This window comes from Ovis canadensis, chromosome 1 (genome assembly GCF_042477335.2).
Source record: "Ovis canadensis isolate MfBH-ARS-UI-01 breed Bighorn chromosome 1, ARS-UI_OviCan_v2, whole genome shotgun sequence".
Taxonomy (NCBI): domain Eukaryota; kingdom Metazoa; phylum Chordata; class Mammalia; order Artiodactyla; family Bovidae; genus Ovis; species Ovis canadensis.
Window position 1 is genome coordinate 266,100,205 of NC_091245.1, and position 20,016 is coordinate 266,120,220.

Genomic DNA, 20,016 nt, shown 5'->3' on the forward strand with positions numbered 1-20,016 from the left:
GGGTGCTGGGGCGGGAGCCTGCAGGGCCAATGCAGGGGTGCTGCGGGGGTCCTGGTGGACCTGCTCTGAGCCAGGACGGTGGCCGCTGGGTGGACAGTGCCCATCAGTGGCCCCGTCACTGGGGAGTGCAAACACCGCCTGGGGTGGGGGGTGGAGTGGGCAGCCTGGATGGCGGTGCTGGCTGTGTCTCAGCGTTGCCAGGCCAGTGGCACACAGGAGCTGTGGTAGTCAGGGAACGGCCACGTTTGTGGGGAAAATATCTGCTTGCTCTATTTCACTCTTTCCAATTAAAAAAAGATGCAGACTGATCTGGCTGAAAAAAAAAAAACGATGCTCTGGGCACTGAAAAATCCCCACTCTGTTCAGCATGGCTCTGCCCACGTTCAGTGGAGTGGCTCTGCCCGCTCCTTTTGGTGAGCAGAGGGGCCTTACAGCCATTCCCAGGGAGAACACTGAAGGAAAACAGCTATTGTGATGAAAACAGGAGCCTGGGCGGGGACTGTCCGTGCACCATCCAGCCTTGGAGAACAACCGCAGGCTGTACTTGAAGCCCCCTCTCCCAGGGAGCGATTCTGGAGCCCACGCTCACAGTCGAGACCCCTCGGACAAAAGGTGCAGATGTGAACGTGTTTTCTCTCCTGTCCAGCGGGGACTGGACACCCAGGCCGGGTGCAGATTTAATTGCATTGCGTGAAATTCGTTCCCTGTATGGACCCACGGTTCCAACCACATCCTTTCTCATTGTGATTCCCTGTCTGATTTAGTCCTGCAGCCCCAGTCCCCAAATCCTAAAAGGCAATCTTTTATTTTTAAGCTAATGACCTTAAAATTGTTTTTTAACATAATGGCCCCAGAGGTCGTTGGAGCTCCCCGCACCCACCCTGCAAGATGGGGTATCATTAAGCCGAGGTTGTGATGGTCCATCAGACGTCACCAGTGGAGCGCAGGGCAACATGTCACCTGTAAGTGAGTTTACCTGGGTGACAGCATTGTTTCTCACAGTTCTGCAACGAACAAGAGAGTCATGTTTTTCTCAGCTTGTAGAAGTCAACTCAGCGAGATGTGCATATAGCATTCCAGAGCCCACAGTGATTTTGGTTTTTCTTTGTAAGATTAACCTGCAGGTCGGGAGCAGAGAGGACCCCCTGGAATCTGACATCACTGTGGAAACCAGCTGCCCACTCTGCCCACCCCTCACAGCCGTGTGCTTCTGTTTTTGCAGGTGGTCTTTAGCAAGTATTGCAACTCCAGTGATATTATGGACCTGTTCTGCATCGCTACCGGCCTGCCTCGGTGAGTGACTCAGAGTCACCCCACCAGAGGGTTGCCTTTAAATTCACCTGAAGGGGCAGGTACCTGGGAGGCCGAGTGGCTGAGTGTAGGGGATGGGAGGCCTGGAAAGGTTGATGGACTCACCTTGCACCTTGCACATGGGACCTTTCAAATCAATGGATGAGTCCCTGGAGGTTTCGGCCACCGTTGCTGGCTGCCCACCAACAACCATAGCTGTGTTAGCGGAGTGAACCATTGGGCAGGATTAGGCAGAAACTGCTATTTTAAAAGTTTCTTTTTTTCTTTCTTTCATTTATTCTTTTATTTTGGGAGAAAGGATAAAAAAGAGTGGTAGTGTTTAGGCTGTGGTCCCCCAGATCAACATTTAAGAAAAAAGCTGATGTCAGAAATAAGTTGAAAAGACCAGAAACGTACCCTTGAGAACCACAATCAGCAATTTGTTCTAGCAAGTGAATTTTCTATCCTAACTTCTTGACTATAGAAGGTAATCAGGAATAACTTTGGCCTGCAATTAACTTTAAAGTTACGACTCAGGTCAAGGAGGGTGAGAAGGAAGGACAGTCAGGACCTTTCAGAGTCAGGTGAGAAAAGGAGAGTCAGGTGATAGGTTACATGCCTGAAATTATAGCAAGTGGCAGCTTGGAGCAGCAAGAAATGGCCCACAGTTTGGGGCATCTTTTGATAAGCAGTGTGCTAAGAAATAAATATATATTTCTTTTTAGAACAATCCTGGGATTCAGGTGTCACTGCCACGGCACAAATTTTAAAAATACACAACTGAAAACCAGAGTTAAGTCATGTGATTAAGCCAACACCTTGGGTGAGAGGCCCCCCAGAGATGGAGGTTAGAGGAAGATTCAACTTATCCTCTTAAAACTGTTTAGTAGGAGAGCTTTCTGCCTGTTTAGATGGACTCCCCCAGGAAATAAAAGGGAAAAGGAAACCCTGAATTCATCACCAGCTGATATAAGTGTTCCTTTCTACTTTACCACAGTTTTATTGAGCCTCCTAACTCAACAAATTAGACTCTCTCCAATTCCCATTTCAAATGACTTACACATCTGCTGAGCACTTAAAACTGCACGCGCAAACTGTAATTCTGCTACCCAGCTGAGGGCCAGAGTCTTGGGGCTGAGCACTCAGAGTGCCTTGGGCAGGACCGCCTGGTGCTCAGGTTCCTACCTCAAGGGAGGCCCAGATTCAAGTGTGCACCTAGGAGACAACATCGGGGTGAAGACAACGGCTTCTCCTGTCTTCCAGGAACACCACCATCTCCCTCCTGACCACGGATGATGCCATGGTCTCCATTGACCCCACCATGCCCGCCAATTCAGAACGGTAAGTGGCTGGCAGGCTTCATCAGCTCTTTCTCGCCATGACTGATAGCTCTCTGCAGGCACGGCGGAGTCTCCAGGGCTGTTTCCGTAATGCGCGGATGCAGGGAAATCCGCGTTTAAACCAAAGATGGGAGAGTCAGGTAGGAGACTTCTGGTTACCGTGCGGAACTTGTCACTTCCCAGGAAAGCAGCAGCTCTAAGCGTGGCCAGGGGCCTTGCTGGGGGCCCACAGGCGCCCTCCGAGAGGGCAGCTACACGTGGGGAAGCCGAGAACTAAGTGACAGCGTCAGAGCCGGCCCCTGTCCACCAGAGCAGGAGATTCCCTGACCAGAGCCCCTGGTGACACTGGGCATTGACCCCTTGAGCAAGTCCTGGAGTTGTCAAGTGCTGCCCACCGACTACTCTGCCCAGTGAGGGGAGGAGGCCTGGGCACTGGAGGAACGGAACCAGGAGACGCCGGAGAGGTAGAGGCTCGGGCAGTAAACACATCTGTGAACAGCAATAGAACAGCCTGGCTGCTTGTGGCCAGAGGGAAGACAAGGACTGAGCAGGGCCACCCACTCGCGCCCCGCCCTCTGCCCAGCAACCGGAGTCCCCGGTGTTCCCCACTTTATATTTTCAGTGGGGCCAGGCAGAATCCAAACTGCATTCCATGCAAGGCTGGGAGCGGGAGCGAGATTGGGCATGGGATACCCCTGGGGACCCCTGCCTGTTGCTCCTGCTGCTCACTGCATCCCCCTCTGAGCGACACAGGTCAACCCAGCCATCTGGGTGGACTGATACAGCTGCTCCAGCCTGCAGGAGGGGGCGTACCCAGGCAGACCTTCTCACGTCCCAGCCACCGGAGGGCCCCTGGCTGCCTGATGGCAGTCTGGAAATATTTAGGCTCCAGGGATGCAGTCCTTGGGACCTCTGATGTAAGTGCCCTAAAGTTTCCCCCGACCCAAGGTGTGTGCACATCTGAGCTGAGCAAACGTCAGTTATCATTCGGGCCTGGGTGCAGGGCGCCCAGTCACCGGCAAGGACTGCCAGTGAGAACTGCCAGGCTTTGGTGCAGAAAGCCAAGGCAGTAACAAACCCCGGGAAGTACAAAGTCCTGTAACGTTCGAACCACCTCCACTGTCCTTTGAGCTCAGTGGTGGGCGGCCAATACTGTCCTGCCCTGAGCACTGGGTGCTTCTGCCAGGCCTCCCCTCCCCGTCCTGCTGTGTCCATCAGTCTCCTGAATTTTTAATTGCATCATCAGGAGTTTCTGCTCCCACGTGCTCTGGTGCTGATTACGCTCTGATTATCGGCTCCGGGCTCCCCGGAAGGAAGAATGCTAATTGAATCCCCAAAGACTCCAAGGACATTGTTGTAAATTGCAGCACCAGCTCCAGCCTGACCCAGATCTGTATTCATGAGGAAAGGCACGAGTGATCTGTCACCCCCGACGTCCACAAGATAAAATGATGTCATCAGAGGGGAAGTGTCCTGTCCGTGCGATCTGGTCTCTGATGGAGCAAAGCTGCGTGTGTCCTGAGTTAGTTAAAGCAGTTTGTAGGTTGTCTATTCTGTTTTGTCACTTCATCATATCTCGTTTGGCACTTTATTCTGTGCCAGCCCTTGTCAATGGGGTGCAGTTTTGTTCCCCAGGAGACGCTGAGGGAAGTCTAATGTTTTGGCTGCCACAGCGGGGACAGGTGTCTAGCACCCAGGGGGCAGAGACCAGGGCTGCTGCTCCATGTCCCCGAGCCCAGGGCCAGGCCCACCCCCGACCCCAGACTCACCTGCCTGAAGGTTAATGGTGCAGAGGCTGGGAACTGGTATTAGTGGTCCCCACAGCTTTCTCTTTGCAGACCTATGCACTGCCCCCAGGCCACCAGCCTCGTGTGCATCCCCAGGAGCTGGTTGAAGCAGAACCCCTTCTCTCCTGCTCCCCAACCCCTCCATCTGGTTCCCTAGGTCTGGGGTGGGGCCCCAGAGCTGGCATTTCTGCAGGTTCCCAGGTGGTGGTGATGTTGGCCGGGACCCCTTTGATCACCATTCTGACCACTGAGCATCTCTGTCTGCTGCCTTCATCCACTCCCTGCAAGTGGGGTTGTGGACCTTTTCCATTTTTGGAGCTACCCCCTCCAGCTTTTCCCCATCTGTGCTTATTTTCTTGCTCTCAGCCCTGAAGAGGCAGTATTCCCAAGGTTTCACACCCGAGCCCCCACCCAGGTCTCCCATCTGCTCCTTTGCCTCCTGCTCTCCAGTGCCACCGTTCCAGCTGCCCCTGGGCCGTCCTGCCCATTTTATATGTGCGTAGTGTGATCTAGCCCAACAGAACAGTGACCGTCAGCCCTGCCTGAAGGTTTAAACCACCAGGGATCTTCAAAAAGGTGCTGATGACCAGTCCCCCACTAGGACCTAGTGAATTCAGATTTGTGAGGGATTTATTTTTAAAGCTCACCTGGTGATTCCAGGGTTTCCCCGGTGGCTCAGTGGTCAATAATCTGCCTACAGTGCAGGAGGCCCACGTTCGATCCCTGGGTTGGGAAGACCTTCTGGAGAAGGAAATGGCAACCCACTCCAGTATTCTTGCTTGGAGAATCCCATGGACAGAGGAGCCTGGCGGGGTACAGTCCCTGGGGTCGCAAAGAGTCAGACAGGACTGAGGGACTAAACCACAACCACAAAGGTGATTCGAACATGCAACACCAGAATCACGGATGTAAAGTGTGGGAAACCTAAGGAACTACCCTTGACCCTGGGCGGGGGCTTAGCCCAGCGGTGACCAGAAGGTCATGTCCAAACACAGGGTTTCCCTTTTTGGAAAGTGCTGGATGAATTTTGCTCCTTCCCAGAAGATAGTCACATCAGGTTGTGTCCCTCCAGCTTCCTCCATCTCTGAAGACCCTGCAGCCCCTCAGCCTTGCCAGCCTGGTCAGCGCCTGTCCACCCCCCACCCCCACCCCCGCCAGCCTCAAGACTCAGGAACCATCTTGCAAGAGGGGCTCCCTGGGGGCACCAGATGATCCGCCTCACCTGCCTTCTGTCCAGTTCATGCTCTCATGGGGCGCTTTCACAGCCTTTTCTCCAAATTCCAAGGACTCTTGACGGTGATCAGCTGGATACCAATCAGGAATCAGGGTCCCAGTTGCCCCGTCTCTTATACTAATCTTTTCAGCTCGTTTCAAGCCAAATTTCATGACCTTCTGACTCTCTCTTCAAAATACTTCTTGCCTTAATGATCAGCAAATGTTTCAGACTAGCAATTTAAATAACCTGGCGTATATTCACCTAAGTCTGAGGGGCTCCTATCAAATAGTGGGCTGAGTGGCTTCCTCTTTCTTTCAGAAATGGTAAGAAAGCTGATTGCTAACCACCCGATTCCTGAAAACCAGCAAACGCAAGTAGACACGTCCCAACTTTGCTCAGATCCTGCTGAGAGGGACCGAGCATCTGGTCCTTGCTGGACTGGGGACATTCTGGGTCCCATGATGTCCCACTGACAGGCACGTTGCCTCCTGAGAACACCTTCTGTTTCTGCCACTAATGCTTCAAGACCCTCATCAAAGGAGAGAAACAGGCGCTTAAATAGTTCAGGGAAAGATGGGGTGCAGGGCAGAGCATGTGGAGGAGGGCACAGCACGCGTGTGACACAATCGCTCCTTTAGGTCCAGTTTTAGCCAAGCTGTGATGCGCAAGGTGTCCACTGCATGGAATGGCTGAGCACTTGCATGGGTGGCGTATGGGACCACCTACGCCAGCTGGGAAAACGCCTCCTGGATTCCATCCTGGCTCCCACTAAACGTGTTTGAAAAGACACAGTTACATTTCAGAAAAAGACAAATACAAGTTCAAGGCAAGTGGAAAGTGGTTTATGTTGAGGGAGAAATAATGAAGCTGCAACTCATTTTCGGGCCGAGGCAGGAGTTTATTCAATTGTGGAAGCGCCGTGACTGGTTCTGAGAACACCCTGCCATTGAGAATCAAGAGGATTAAGGATGGAGGAGCCAAGTGTCATTTTGCAGGGCCCAGCTGTGGTCAGCGTGTGCTGGGATGCACGGCTCTGCCTCTCCCCCTCACCCACCTCCCTCACCTGCTCTGCTGGTTCACCACCACTTCCTGCACCCGCATCAGGCCTGTGGGGAGGAAGGGAGGAGAGACAGTCTTGTGGCCACAGAGGAGGGGGAGAAAAGAGAAACCGGGATAAGGGGGAGGGAGGGAAAGCACCAGGCTCCCTCTGTCCCCACGGCCCCAGCGTCAGTGCTGCTTATGGGGGAGGGGTGCAGAGGGAGGAGGAGAGGGGGGTGGTGACGGTCACCTCACCGTGGCTCTCCAGCCTCTCACTTGGTTACCCAGACCCCAGACCCTCACTCCTCTCCTGGGTGGGGCCAACACATGGCCCGGAGCATGCCACAACTGGTTCACAGTCAGCTCCATGCACATTCGTGGGGTTTCAGCGAGCCCCCCTCCTGGAGCTCTGTCTCCCAGAGTCTGCAAGCTGATGAAGCTGACGCCTGCTAGGGTGGGGGGAACCAGGGAAGATGAAGTCACCCTGTTCAGCCTGTCGGTGTTGAGGACCAAGACTGCTGGTACTACCTTGGCCGGCCCCTCCCCGCCACGAGCTCAGCAGGTGGGACCACACTTCACACTGCAAGGGTTCTGAGGAGGGTGCTCTGTGATCTTCCAGGACCCAGATACCATTACTGTGAAGCCTCTGTAGTGAAGGTATCCACATCCCAAATAACCAGCTTCCAGGGGTCTTTGGAAGAGGCCCTTTCTCTAGGCAAGGTGCTTCCATGAGGAGGTCTGGGGGCCTTGCCCCTCCATACGCTTTTCCAGGAGGAATCCCTCATTGGGAGGCCAAGATTTGAGACCCTCGTGGAGTTGTCTGTCCATCAGCCATAGTGCCACGCAGCTGTTATTTTTATACTTTATCGGCATTTTACACTGCAGACAATTTTTTTCTGTGGCCTGGAAACCATTAAACCACAGGTATGACCCCAATTAATGCTGGTGGCAAAGGACCCACCTGCCAATGCAGGTTAGACGTAAGAGACGTGGATTCGATCCCTTGGTCAGAAAGATCCCCTGGAGGAGGACACGGCAACCCATTCCAGTATTCCTGCCTGGAGAATCCCGTGAACACAGGAGCCTGGTGGGCTGAAGTCCGTGGGGCCACACAGAGCCAGGCGTGCCTGAAGGGGCTTAACTCACACCCAGGCTCGGTGTTTGGTGCGCATCCTCCCAGCGCCTGCCCTTTCTTCCTCCAGGGCTTAGCTGGCTGTCTGCCTGTGACCCTGTCTCTTGCTTCATCTCCCTAATGAGGTGTCGTGGGCATCCCTCCACCTCGGTACTTGTACACTGTCTCCATCTCTTTAACAACCTTGCGACCTTCCACAGTTCAGCTGATGCATCTTCCACCCCCAGTGGAGACGAGCCTGAGTATTTCTTATTCATTCGAAAGGCAGCAGCCATGTCCTTTCAAGGTGTACTCGACCGTGGAACGTCGGGTCCGTGAGGGCAAAGCCTTTTTGTCTGGTTCGCTGTTATGTTACCAGAACCCAACCACACTGAGCACTCGGTGAAAAAACTGTGCTGAATGAATGAACAAGCGGCATATGAAGATACCCCAGTAGGATAGGGGTGCCCAGACTCCAGGACCTAATACCTGGTGATCTGAGGTGGAGCAGATGTAATAATACTAGAAGTAAAGTACACAATAAGTGTCATGCACTTGAATCATCCCAGAGTCCCCCCCCTCACCTCCCCCGTCCGTGGAAAACTGTCTTCCATGAAACCATTCCCTGGTGCCAAAAGGTTGGGGGCCGCTGCCATAAGAATCAAAAGAGTCAATGCTTTGATTCCTAGATTCACCTGATGAGACAGTGGATTTTAAACTTGACTCCATGCAGCTCGGTTGCTCTCCCCAGGGTGCCGGCAGTCCATACTCCCACCAGCAGTACTTGTCAGAGTCTTGATTCCCTGTGCCCTGTAGCACTCTTGGCATCAGGTTCTAGAATTTTGCTAAACCGCTGGGTAAAAAAATAGCCTCTTTGTTGAGGTGCCTCTCTTTATTTTTGTTAACTGTTGTCAACCATTGCCTGTTCCTATTCTTTGCCTGTTTCCCATTGACTTAATCATCTCCCCCCACCCCCTGGGGGGTCCTTGTATGTCAGAGACCATGACCTTCAATCTGGTGACATCACCAATATTCTCTCCCCACCCCCGTGGGTCTCTTGATTACTGGTGATGACATCACCAAGGTGCCAGTGCATTTTCACCTGAGTTATTGACACCATCCTCTCTTGTGTGCATGGGGGATGCTGTCACCAGGAGCTCAAACCAAGCCAAAGTGGGAGAGCCTCCTGCATCAGCCAGGTGTCAAGGCGGACCAAGGCAACTCTGCCGTCCCCGCCGCATTCAACGTGCTTGTTTTATTAGCCAAATATGAACATAACAGAGGGGGTCCATTGTTGAAATAATATATTTAAATGTTGAGAATTTCTCTGAATGAAGAAGCTCAGAACCACCAAAGAAGCTCATTTTTTTAAAGGACCTAATTCACTGATGAATTCTAATTCAGCCCAAGTGCTTATCTTTTGGGCCAGATGCGCGTGGACATCTTTGACGGCGTCTTAACAGTGGAACTGCCTTCTCTCTTGCAGAACTCCCTACAAAGTGAGACCCGTGGCCATCAAGCAACTCTCTGGTAAGGCCTTGCTATCATTTTTTAAATTAAAAAGACATAGGAAGCTGTAGGCTGCCCCTGGATTGAATATGTATGAGTTAAGCGTTGAATTGAAGCCCGGTGCCGTCACAGAATGTAAAGTCACATACTGCTGTTAAGGCAGCCATGCTGAGTCCCCCCCAGGTGCCCAGCCCCCCAGAATGCCCTGTCTTGACAACCTAGCAGACACGGGTGACACCCCACTCCTGTCTCCCTGGGCCCAATACCTGTGCTGTCCATTCAGACTGTAACGCGAGAAGTCCAGCCCTCAGGATGCCTCATAGACTCAGTGGTGTTGGTTTGTTAAAGTCCCATTGCCTTCTGGATCTTGGATCACTCCTATTTACGTATGACATGCGTAATAATATGCTCCTATTTAAGTGTATCTTTTGATAAGGCTTTGAAAGTTTTATCCATCCTTGTCGACTGTCACCAAAACCAAGACCAGGAATGTTTTCATCACCTAAAAATGTTCTCTTGTGCCTCTTCCTGCTTAACCCCAGTGCCTCTGTTGCAGGTCTGTGTCAGCCACACCCTCTCACTGAGACCACAGGTTAGATGTGTCTTTCTGAGACTTTCATAGAGAAGAAATTACACAAAATGCACCCTTTTTTGACCCAAAGTTGTTTTTGAGGCTTGTATGTATCCTTCTTTCCTTTTTATTGGCGAGTACCATTCCAGGTGTGGCTGGTCCGCAGCTTATTTATCCATTCACCTGTTGAAGGACATCTGGGTTATTTCAGGTTGGGAGCGTTTATGAATAAGGCGACTATGAGTATCAAAGAACAAGCATTTACAGGGACATAACATTTTTATTCCCCTTGGAGTCAGTGGGACTGAATGGATTACCGGGTCATGTGGTTTAGTACATTTTTCATTTTATTAAAAAAATACATATATACTTCCATGCAGTTTCTTTCCTTCTAATGATCCAGATCTAATGTGCTCTCCTTCTTCTAGCTACTGAAGGAGGAAGCTTGGCTCATTGATTTTAGATCTTTCTTTTTTTATATAATAACATAAAGCTAGAGATTTCCCTCAGAGCATACTTTAGCTATATCTCACAAATTTTGATGTGTTGCATTTTCATTTTTATTCAGCTTAAAATATTTTCTAATTTACCTTTGTTATGCTCCGAGCCCGTATCTCCGAACCGACCAAGAGAGCGAGCAAGTCCACCACGGTAATGCAAGGGCAAGAAGGGAGTTTATCTCTAGCGCGCTAGGGCCCAAGTCTCATCCCACACAAGGGAATCCGACAAGAGCCCCGAACAAAGGAGTATGGCAGCTTATATACAGGCAGTTCTTTGTCTCAGTTACAGGAGTAGCTGGCGTTACATGATTGGCCAGGCAGGATGAGCGCATATCCTGTCTCTTTCTGGTAAACATGACTCAGGTCCTAGAGCCCGTCGTTTGGTCCCTAACACCTTGTAGTTCTTTTTCTGATCCATTTGTTATTTAGAAGTATATTATTTAATTTTCAAATATTTGGGTATTTTCCAGTCATCTTTCTGGTACTGATTTCTTTTTTAAAAATTTCTCTTTGGCGGTGCTGGGTCTTCGTTGCTGCGTGAGGGCTATTCTCTAGTTGCAGCATGGACTTAAGGCACTGCCTTCTCTTGTTGCAGAGCGGGGGTTCTAGGTGCACGGTCTTCAGTAGTTGCAGCTTGTGGACTTAGTTGTCCTGTGGCATGTTGAATCCTCCTGGACCAGTGATGGAACTCATTGCCCCTGCATTGGCAGACAGATTCTTAACCACTGGACCACCAGAAAAGTCCCTGGTATTGATTTCTGGTCAATCCTTTGTGACCATATAACTTCAGTCTTTTTTTATTTACTGAGATTCATGGTGTATCTTGGGACTTCCCTGTAGCTCAGATGGTAAAGAATCTGCCTGCAAAGCAGGAGACCTGGGTTTGATACCTGGGTTGGGAAGATCCTCTGGAGAAGGGAATGGCAACCCACTCCAGTATTCTTGCCTGGAGAATCCCAAGGACAGAGGAGCCTGGCGGGCAACAGTCCATGGCATCGCAAAGAGTCAGACACGACTGAGCAGCTAACGCCACCACCTTGGTGACTGTTCCATATACACTTAAAAAACAGTGTGTACTGTTGTTACTGGGTGAAAGATTCTATAAATGTCAGTTAGTTCAAGTTGGTTGATAGCGTGTAGTTCAAATTTTCTGTATCTTTACTTATTTTTTGTCTACTTGTCCTGTCTATTACTGAAGGATAAGAATTGCAATATCCAACCCTGTTGTGGATATGTGATTTCATTTCTTAGTTCTCTTGGGTTTTGCTTCATGCTTTTTCTGTTTCTGTTATTGGGTACATCCTTGGGATTGTTGTGTCTTCTTGATGAATCAACCCCTTTATTCTTATAAAAATTTGTGCTTTACCTCTGGTGCTTTTTGGTGACGTCTTCTTTACCTCATGTTACTATCACCACTCTAGCTTTCCTGTACTCAGTGCTCCTAGTTACATCCCGTTCCCTCTTTTTGACTTTTAACATGTTTATATTTGAAGTGGATTTCTTATTAGTTCTGGCAATTTCAGCTTTTTGGTTATGTTTTTGAGCCCTCTACAGTAAATGTAATTATCCATATGTGTGTGTGTGTGTTAGTGGCTTAGTCGTGTCCAGCTCTTTGTGACCACATGGACTGTAGCCCTCCAGGCTCCTCTGTCCATGGAATTCTCCAAGCAAGAATACAGGAGTGGGTTGACATGCCCTCCTCCAGGGATCAAACCGAGGTCTTCCACATTGCAGGCAGATTGTTTACCGATCGAGCTACCCAGGAAGCCCAGTTATCCATATAGTTGGGTTTAAATCTACTGAAAGTTTTTAAGCTTTACATTTACATTATATTACATTTACATTAAATGTAATTATCCATATAGTTGGTTTAAATCTACTTTCTTGTAATTCATTTTCTATTGGTCTCATTTTTCTTTTTTGATATTTTCCTCTCTTTCTACACTTTTTGATGCTGAACATTTCTTAATTCCATTTTTTTTCTTCCACTCTTGACTTATGAGCTGTGCTTCTTTGTTTTATCCCTTTGTGGCTGTTCTTGGTGTTCAATATGTAGCATCAGCTCATCACAGTCTGCCTTTAATTATATTACTCCACTCTACAGAATACAAGGTTCTCAAAACAGTGAGCTTCCGTTTCTCCTGCCTCATTCTTTGTGCTTTATCTCATACTTTTTACTCCTACTCATGTTCTAAACTCCATAATACATGGTTATCATTTTTTGCTTTCAATAGTCAATTATATTTTCTCTCATGTCTTTGTATATCCATGTTTGCATTTTTTGTTTTGTTGTGGGTCAGCTGGATTTTGTTTTGTCCCATTAGAGAGCATGGGCTTTGTCATGGCAGATAGTTGAGTTACTTACAAGTGGGTTTGATGCCTTTGAGACTTGTCTTTTAGCTTTGCTAGGTCAGTTCTGGAGAACCCTTGCTCCAGAGAGAGTTCCATCTGGTGGCTGAGGCGCCATCCCTGTGAGGTCTCCACTGACCTCCTCTGACCACCACACATTCTGCATTCCAGCTCCTTGAAGCTCAGATATTGGAGATGAGGCTGGGGACACTGGATAAAGGTCATGGAGGCCTTGGAGGCCCATGAGGAGTTGCTGCCCTGATTCCTGTGTTGGGAGGGCAACAGAGGCGGTGAGGAGTGACCAGACTCTGACATGTCCTGAGGGAAGAGTCATGCTTATCTCCTGGCCGGGTGGAAGTGGGATGCAAAAGAGCGAATTGTCAGAGAAGCCTTGAGTTCTGGCCTGAGCCACGGAGAGGGTGGCACTGTGGTGCTGGAGAAGACTCCTGAGAGTCCCTTGGACAGCAAGGAGATCAAACCAATAAATCCTAAAGGAAATCACCCCTGAATATTCATTGGAAAGATTGATGCTGAAGCAGAAGCTCAACTACTCTGGCCACCAAATGCGAAGAGTCGACTTATTGGAAAAGACCCCGATGCTGGGAAAGATTGAGGGCAAGAGGAGAAGAGGGTGGCAGAGGATGAGATGGTTAGATAGCATCACTGACTCTATGAACATGAGTTTGTGCAAACTCCAGGAGCTAGTGAAGGACAAGGAAGCCTGGCGTGCTGCAGTCCACGGGGGTCACAAACAACTGGATATGACTTAGCAACTGAACAGCAACAACATGGCGAGGGTGGAACGGCAGCCCCATGAGAGTGTGAGCTGAGGGTCAGTCTGGGCAGGGGGAATGTGGTTTAGCCTCTTGGACCTCAGTGTCTGGTAGACAGGCCTGGAGGAGCTGGCACATCTGAGCTGGGTGTGATGCCTCGGCACTGGACCTTCAGCGTGGCGGGTGTTCCGCAGCCACAGACCTAATGAGCTCCTCCGTGGGTGGCGCTCCACAGCCACGGGCCCAATGAGCGCCCTTGGGAGGAGAGGACTGCGAACTGAGCCCTGAGGCCCCACCCTGGGGACTGGATTCCCTGGGAAGGATACTCGCGACTTGACACCACCAGAAGAGGGGCCTTTTAAGAAAAAAGAGGAGAAAAAAACACAAGAGCAGGTGGATGAGATAGGGATGAGCTTCAGGAAGGGAAGACAGGGCCTGGCAGTGTAATCAGGTATTTGCAGGACTGTCTCTAGGGGAAGAAGGCAGAAGGATTTCCGTGTGACTCTCTGCCCTTTGGAGCTTGCTTGTGGGAGTTTTGACTCTGTGGCTCTCTTGTGCAGACAGCCTCCACCTCCCATCCAGTACCACCCAAACCGGCTGCCCATGGCCTCCAGCCTTTACCCTGGCTCGGTGACCGGTCCTGGCCGCACAGCCCTGAGTCAGGACCTGTCAGGAGTCTCACTTGCCCTTTAGTCATCAGGCCACATACACAATGGTGGGAAAAAGAACCCCGGGAGAGGACATGGGAGCCTTGTGCCCAGACTCACAGGCAGCTACCAGGCCTCTGGGCCTGTCCTGTCCAGAGACCCCCGCCATCTTTGCTGAGTCACACATTTCCATAAATGCTCCTGACAGTCCTGGTGGGGCAAGCAGTGTAAAAATGCCCCCCAAGTCTTGCTGCCCTGCGATCCATGGAATTCTCCAGGCAAGAATCCTGGGGTGCACAGCCATTTTCTTCTCCAAGGGATCTTTCTGACCCAGGGATCGAACCTGGGTCTCCTGCACTGAAAGCAGATTCTTTACCATCTGAGCCACCAGGGAAGCCCATTTAGATATTAGGAAACAGTGTAGAGAAGAGTTTTGTGCAAAGCATGGCTTTTCATAAAAGAGACGGGCTGCAGGGCCTGTCTTAGGAGCAGGAAACAGCCCCCACCCCACGAGGAAGGGCCGTGGAACAGCTGTGTCCTCCAGAACAGAGGACCCACACGACCCGCTCCCCCGCCACCACCGTACACTGGGAAGGTCTGTTTACCAGCTCCGTTTCAGAAAAATGTTCCCTTTGCCGCATCCTGGGAGACAGTCACACAGAGGGACTGTTTTTCCCTTTTATGAGTAAAATAAAAGTTAACGGCAGCTACAAAACTTCCATGCATCTTTTTTTATGATGACAGCACTGTTTCTTTTGAAAACCGTCAGATTATTTGTCATTTTTATATGATGTGAGCAGATTAAACAGTGGGCTTTTCCTAATTCTGGAATACATGACTTTAGCCTCCAACCCGTGCACCGCACCCACTGTGTACCCCCACCTGCCGGTGGGGAGCGAAGAGGGCAGATAACCGTCGGAGTAGGGCCACTGCATTCTAAACCCCATGATTAGAGCTCCCATGGGGAGGAGGGGTCCCTGGAGAGGAGGGACCTTTTCCCTTGTTGACTGAAGGCTGCCAGAGCCCCTTGCCGAAGTCAGGACTGAACGGGAAGCTGAAAGAGTTTCAGGGAGGGGCCCCAGTGCTGCCCCTAGGATGCATGGGCCGCGGGGAGAGGAACGCACGTATCAGAAGGCCAGCCACCAACCAGAGGCGGATGTGCTGTAAAGGCAAAATACACACAGAATTTCGCAGGCCCAGTATGGAGAAAAGGAATATAAAATGTGTCGTGGATAATGTTTATGTTTCATGTTTTCTTATCAAGATGTAATTCACATAGCATGAAATCCTCCATTTTCAAGTGCACAAATTCTGTAGTTCGTAGCGGTTTCACTCTTGTCCCAGCATCACTGCCCACTGATGCCAGAATGTTTCCATCGCCCTCAGCAGAAGCCCCATAGCCAGCAGAAGCCCCATAGCCTCCAGCAGCTCCTCCTGTCCCCTCACCCTGGCAACCACTCATCTGCCTGCCGTCTCCACGGACAGGCCTGTTGTGGACGTGTCATATCATGAAGTATGGGGTCCTTCCTGCCTTATTTCACTTGGCCTGATGTTGGCAGGGTTTTTCTGTGTTGCAGTGAAGGTCGGCGTTCACCCCATCTTGTGGAAGAGCCACGGGGTATTTATTACTCACCAGCTCATGGATGTTGGGATGCTTCCACTTTTTGGCTACTGTGAATGATGCAACTGTGAACTTTTGTGGGCAAACTTTCCAGGGGATGGTACATGTTGAAATGAGATATTTTTAAGATAAGTTGTGTTAGGTAAAGTATATCAATTAAAAAAGCAAAAGAGCCTAGCCACCTTGGAGGAAGGGTCTGAGATAAGATCGTGTGTGAACTAAGAACTCCCTTCTCCGAGTTAAGCCCCCTAACTTCAGACTTTCTCTGCAAAGGGGGCAGGCTATAGTCTCTGAGGACTGACACCCCAAGAAGGGTCCTCCTGGTAAGAGAGGGAGTGATGGACTGCCCCTCGGGGGGACGGATACCCACCAAATACGCAGTTGCCCAAAGGGATGCAAAGCGATGAGCTCAGCGCTCTCCTGTACCTGCTCCTCTACTCACATTTCCCAGCTTAGCCTTTGCTCCTCGCTTCCCCTTCCCCCAGCTTTCCTGGGATCACCTCCAAGTGCCCTGCTGGCGCCCGAGTCTTTGTCTCCAGGTCAGCTTTGGAGGATCCCAGTCTAAGAAACAGGGACTGCCCACCTACCCTCGTTCAGTGGTCAGTTGGGTGAAGTGGCCTCAGGAAAAGCGAGCCGACCATACTGCACTGCCGTTTCCCTGCAAAGCAGATGTCAGGATGCACAGTTCTGAGGATAAATGAAGTAATTCACGCTAACTGCTCAGCACGCTGCCTGCCACTCGGGGAGCACTCGCTAAATGGTGCTATCATTTAAAATGCCCTAAAGGGCATGTTTGCATGGCTGACTGCATCTCTCTGGAATTGTTGAATTTTAATAGAGCAGGAGTGCTTCCTAAGGCCTGAAACTACACACGGAGGTCTGGCTCGCTTTTCCCTTGCCAGTCAAGTTAACGCTTGACATTTGAGCACAAGCATGTTGCTTAGAAGCAATAATAATGGTTCTTAATAATATTTTCTATTTTTAGTGCAATTTCATGGCCCACAGCTCGGTCATCCTAGCCTTAGTCATCTTTACTTGCATTCTTTTGAAAACAAAAAGGGTTCAGCATGTGAAATGAAGTGCTCCCACTCTCCTGTGAGGTTTCTGAGCTTAGTCCACTTCTGTTTTCCGTAGCTTTATGGAATCGCATGTTCACACAATCTGTGGGGTGGTCTAGCCAGCTTCAGGAACACTGAGGACATCACTGTCAGCAGTGTGGCAGCAAACAGAGATACTGAACACAGAATCCGCACGTGATGGCAACAGAATCTGGTCCAGCTGGCGGGTGGTGTCCACGGGCTCCACATCCACAGATGCTGAGGACCGACTCAGGATACCAAAATCATCAGCAGACTTTGGTATCCTTGGGGGGCGGGGTCTTGGAACTCATCCCCTGCGAATACCGAGGAACCACTATGTAGTACCTCCGGGAGGCAAACCATTCTCTCTGCCTCCAGGCGTCTGTGACAGCCACACACCCCACGCATACGTCCGTGTCTCCCTAACTGCGCTGAGATGCACACACGTGAAGGGTCCTCTGTCATGAACTTTGATGAAAGTGCGCAGCCACCACCCCAGCCAAGACAAAGAATGTTTCCATCGCCCCAGAAAAGATTCCTTTGTGCTTCTTTTCAAGTCAGTTCCCACACACCATCAGAAGCCTCTGTGTGACTTCTTTCACCACCAGCAGATTGCTCCTTCCTGTTCTTAAATTTCACGAGAACGTGCTCTTTTATGCCTGCATTCTCTCCTTCAGAATCGTGTTTTTAAGATTCACACATGTAGTTTATTTACTTTGTATCTCTGTTGTTGTTTAGTCCCTAAGTCAATGTCCATCTCTTTGCAACCCCATGGACTGCAGCATGCCAGGCTTCCCTGTCCTTCACTGTCTCCCAGAGTTGGCTCAAACTCACGTCCATTGATGATACCAAGCCTCTCATCCTCTGTCACAACCTTCTCCCCTGCCCTCAGTCTTTCCCAGCATCAGGGTCTTTTCCAGTGAGTCGGTTCTTCGAATCAGGTGGCCAAAGTATTGGAGCTTCAGCCTCAGTCCCTCCAATGAGTATTCAGGGTTGATTTCCTTTAGGATGGACTGGGTTGATCTCCTCGTGTCGCTGAGTAGTATTCTATTTCATGAGCGCGCCATAGCTGGCCAGTAATTCTCCTGTGGATGGACATTTCCAGCTTGGGGTTTAGCTGTGGTGAGCATTGTAATGTCTTCTTATACACACATTCATCAGTTACCTTGGGTAATACCTAGAAGTGATGCTAGTCCATATGGCTAACTGTTTTCCCAGGTGGCAGTACTATTTCATGTTCCCACCAGTAGTGTATGTGTGATCCGGTTGTCATATCCAACCTAACACCAGGCATTCTGAGTGTTTTTAATTTTAGACATTCAAGTAGGCGTAAAATCTTATTTCTTTATGGTTTAAATTTACATTGCTCAGATGACTTAATAATTGCTGAGCATGTTTTCCTGTGCTTGTTGAGTACTTGAATATCTTACTTTGGGAAGTGTCTATTCCAGGCATTTTGTGCATTTTTTAGACTGTTGTACTAGTTTTTATCACTTGTTGTTTAGTCACACAGTAGTGTCTGACTCTTTTGGGACCCTGTGGACTGTAACCCACAAGGCTGCTCTGTCCATGAGATTTCCCAGGCAAGATTACTGGAATGGGTTGCCATGTCCTTCTCCAGGGGATTTTCCCAACCCAGGGATCGAACTTGGATCTCCTGCATTGCAGGCATTCTTTACCACTGAGCCACCTGGGAAGCCCCAGTGTTTACCACTGGTTTATGGAAAACCATATATTCTGGATGCACTCATTTGTGAGATGTATATAGCAAATATCTTTTCCCAATTTGTGACTTACCTTTTTCATCTTCTTGAAGCGGTCATTTGATGAGCAGAAGTTTCTACGTTGATGAAGTCAATCACGCAAGTTTTCTTGATGTATAGTACTTCCTGTGTCTTCTTTAAGAAGCCTTTCTCTACCCCAAGTCATGAAGATACATTTTCTGGAAATTTAGGGTTATAGTTGGTATATTTTAATTTGTGACCCCTTTCAAATTAATCTTGTGTATGGTGTGAAGTAAGGGGTTGACAGTATTTTTTTTTCCATACATGTATCCAGTTGTCGTAGCAAAAAGAACCACTTTGGCATGTTTGTTGAAAATTAATCGAGTCATGTGTGGGTCCCTTTCTGGGCTCTGTTCTGTTTCGCGCATCTGTTTGTCCTGACACCAAGACCACACAGCTTCAATTGCTAGAGCTTGGAATCCAGTAATCTTCCACATCTGTACTTCTTTGGGGATTATTTTGGTTCCCTGGGTCATTTTCTTTTCCCTACAAATTTTAGAATGAAGAATCAACTTGTCAGTTTCTTTCAAAAAGTCTTCTCTGAGTTAGACTTGGATTACATTCAATATATAGATTAATTTGGGAACAATAACATCTAAGCAATATTAAATCTTCCAGCCATGAGCATGGTACATCCCTCCACTCAGCAAGACTTAGAGCTTTCAGGATGAAGGTCCTGCATACTTCTTGTTAAATCTGTTTCTCAGCATTCTCTGTTTTCTAGCATAAGTGAGATCTTAATTTCCCATTTGTTTGCTTCTCTTTTATAAAAACTACAGGAGATATTTGTATATTTTTAAAATGAATATTTTATTGAAGTATACTTGCTTTACAATGTGGTGTGTGTTAGTTCCTAGTGCACAGCAAAGGCAACCAGCTCTATGTACACATATATCCCCTCTTTTTTGGATTCTTTCCCATTTAGGTCACCACAGAGCACTGAGTAGAGTTCCCGGAGCTACATAGTAGGTTCTCATTAGTTATCTATTTTGTCTATAGTATGAAAGGGAAAAGGAGAAAGATATACCCAACTGAATGCTAAGTTCCAGAGAACAACAAGCAAAGATAAGAAGGCTTCCTTAAATGAACAGTGCAAAGATATAGAGAAAAACAATAGAATGGGAAAGACTAGAGATCACTTCAAGAAAACTGAAGCTCAAAGGAACATTTCATGAAAAGATGGGCACAATAAAGGACAGAAACAGAAGCAGGTAAGGACCTAACAGAAGCAGAAGAGATTGAGAAGAGGTAGCAAGAATACCCAGAAGAACTATACCAAAAAAGGTATGACCTTTTGACCTGGATAACAATAATGCGGTCACCTAGAGCTGGACATCCTGGAGTGTGAAGTCAAGTGGGCCTTAAGAAGCATTACTACTAACAAAGCTAGTGGAGGTGATG

The 20,016-nt window shown here is 49.1% G+C and overlaps 1 protein-coding gene across 2 annotated transcripts in view; it reads left to right on the forward strand.

Annotated features, from left to right (window-relative positions):
• Positions 1-20,016, forward strand: part of PDE9A (phosphodiesterase 9A) — a 106,928-nt gene that overhangs the window by 31,583 nt on the left and 55,329 nt on the right. For both annotated transcript variants that reach the window (XM_069581692.1, XM_069581701.1), the window contains exons 2-4: positions 1,223-1,293; positions 2,554-2,631; positions 9,269-9,312. In XM_069581692.1, the coding sequence (XP_069437793.1) occupies positions 1,223-1,293; positions 2,554-2,631; positions 9,269-9,312 (193 nt within the window). The remainder of the gene's footprint in view (positions 1-1,222; positions 1,294-2,553; positions 2,632-9,268; positions 9,313-20,016) is intronic.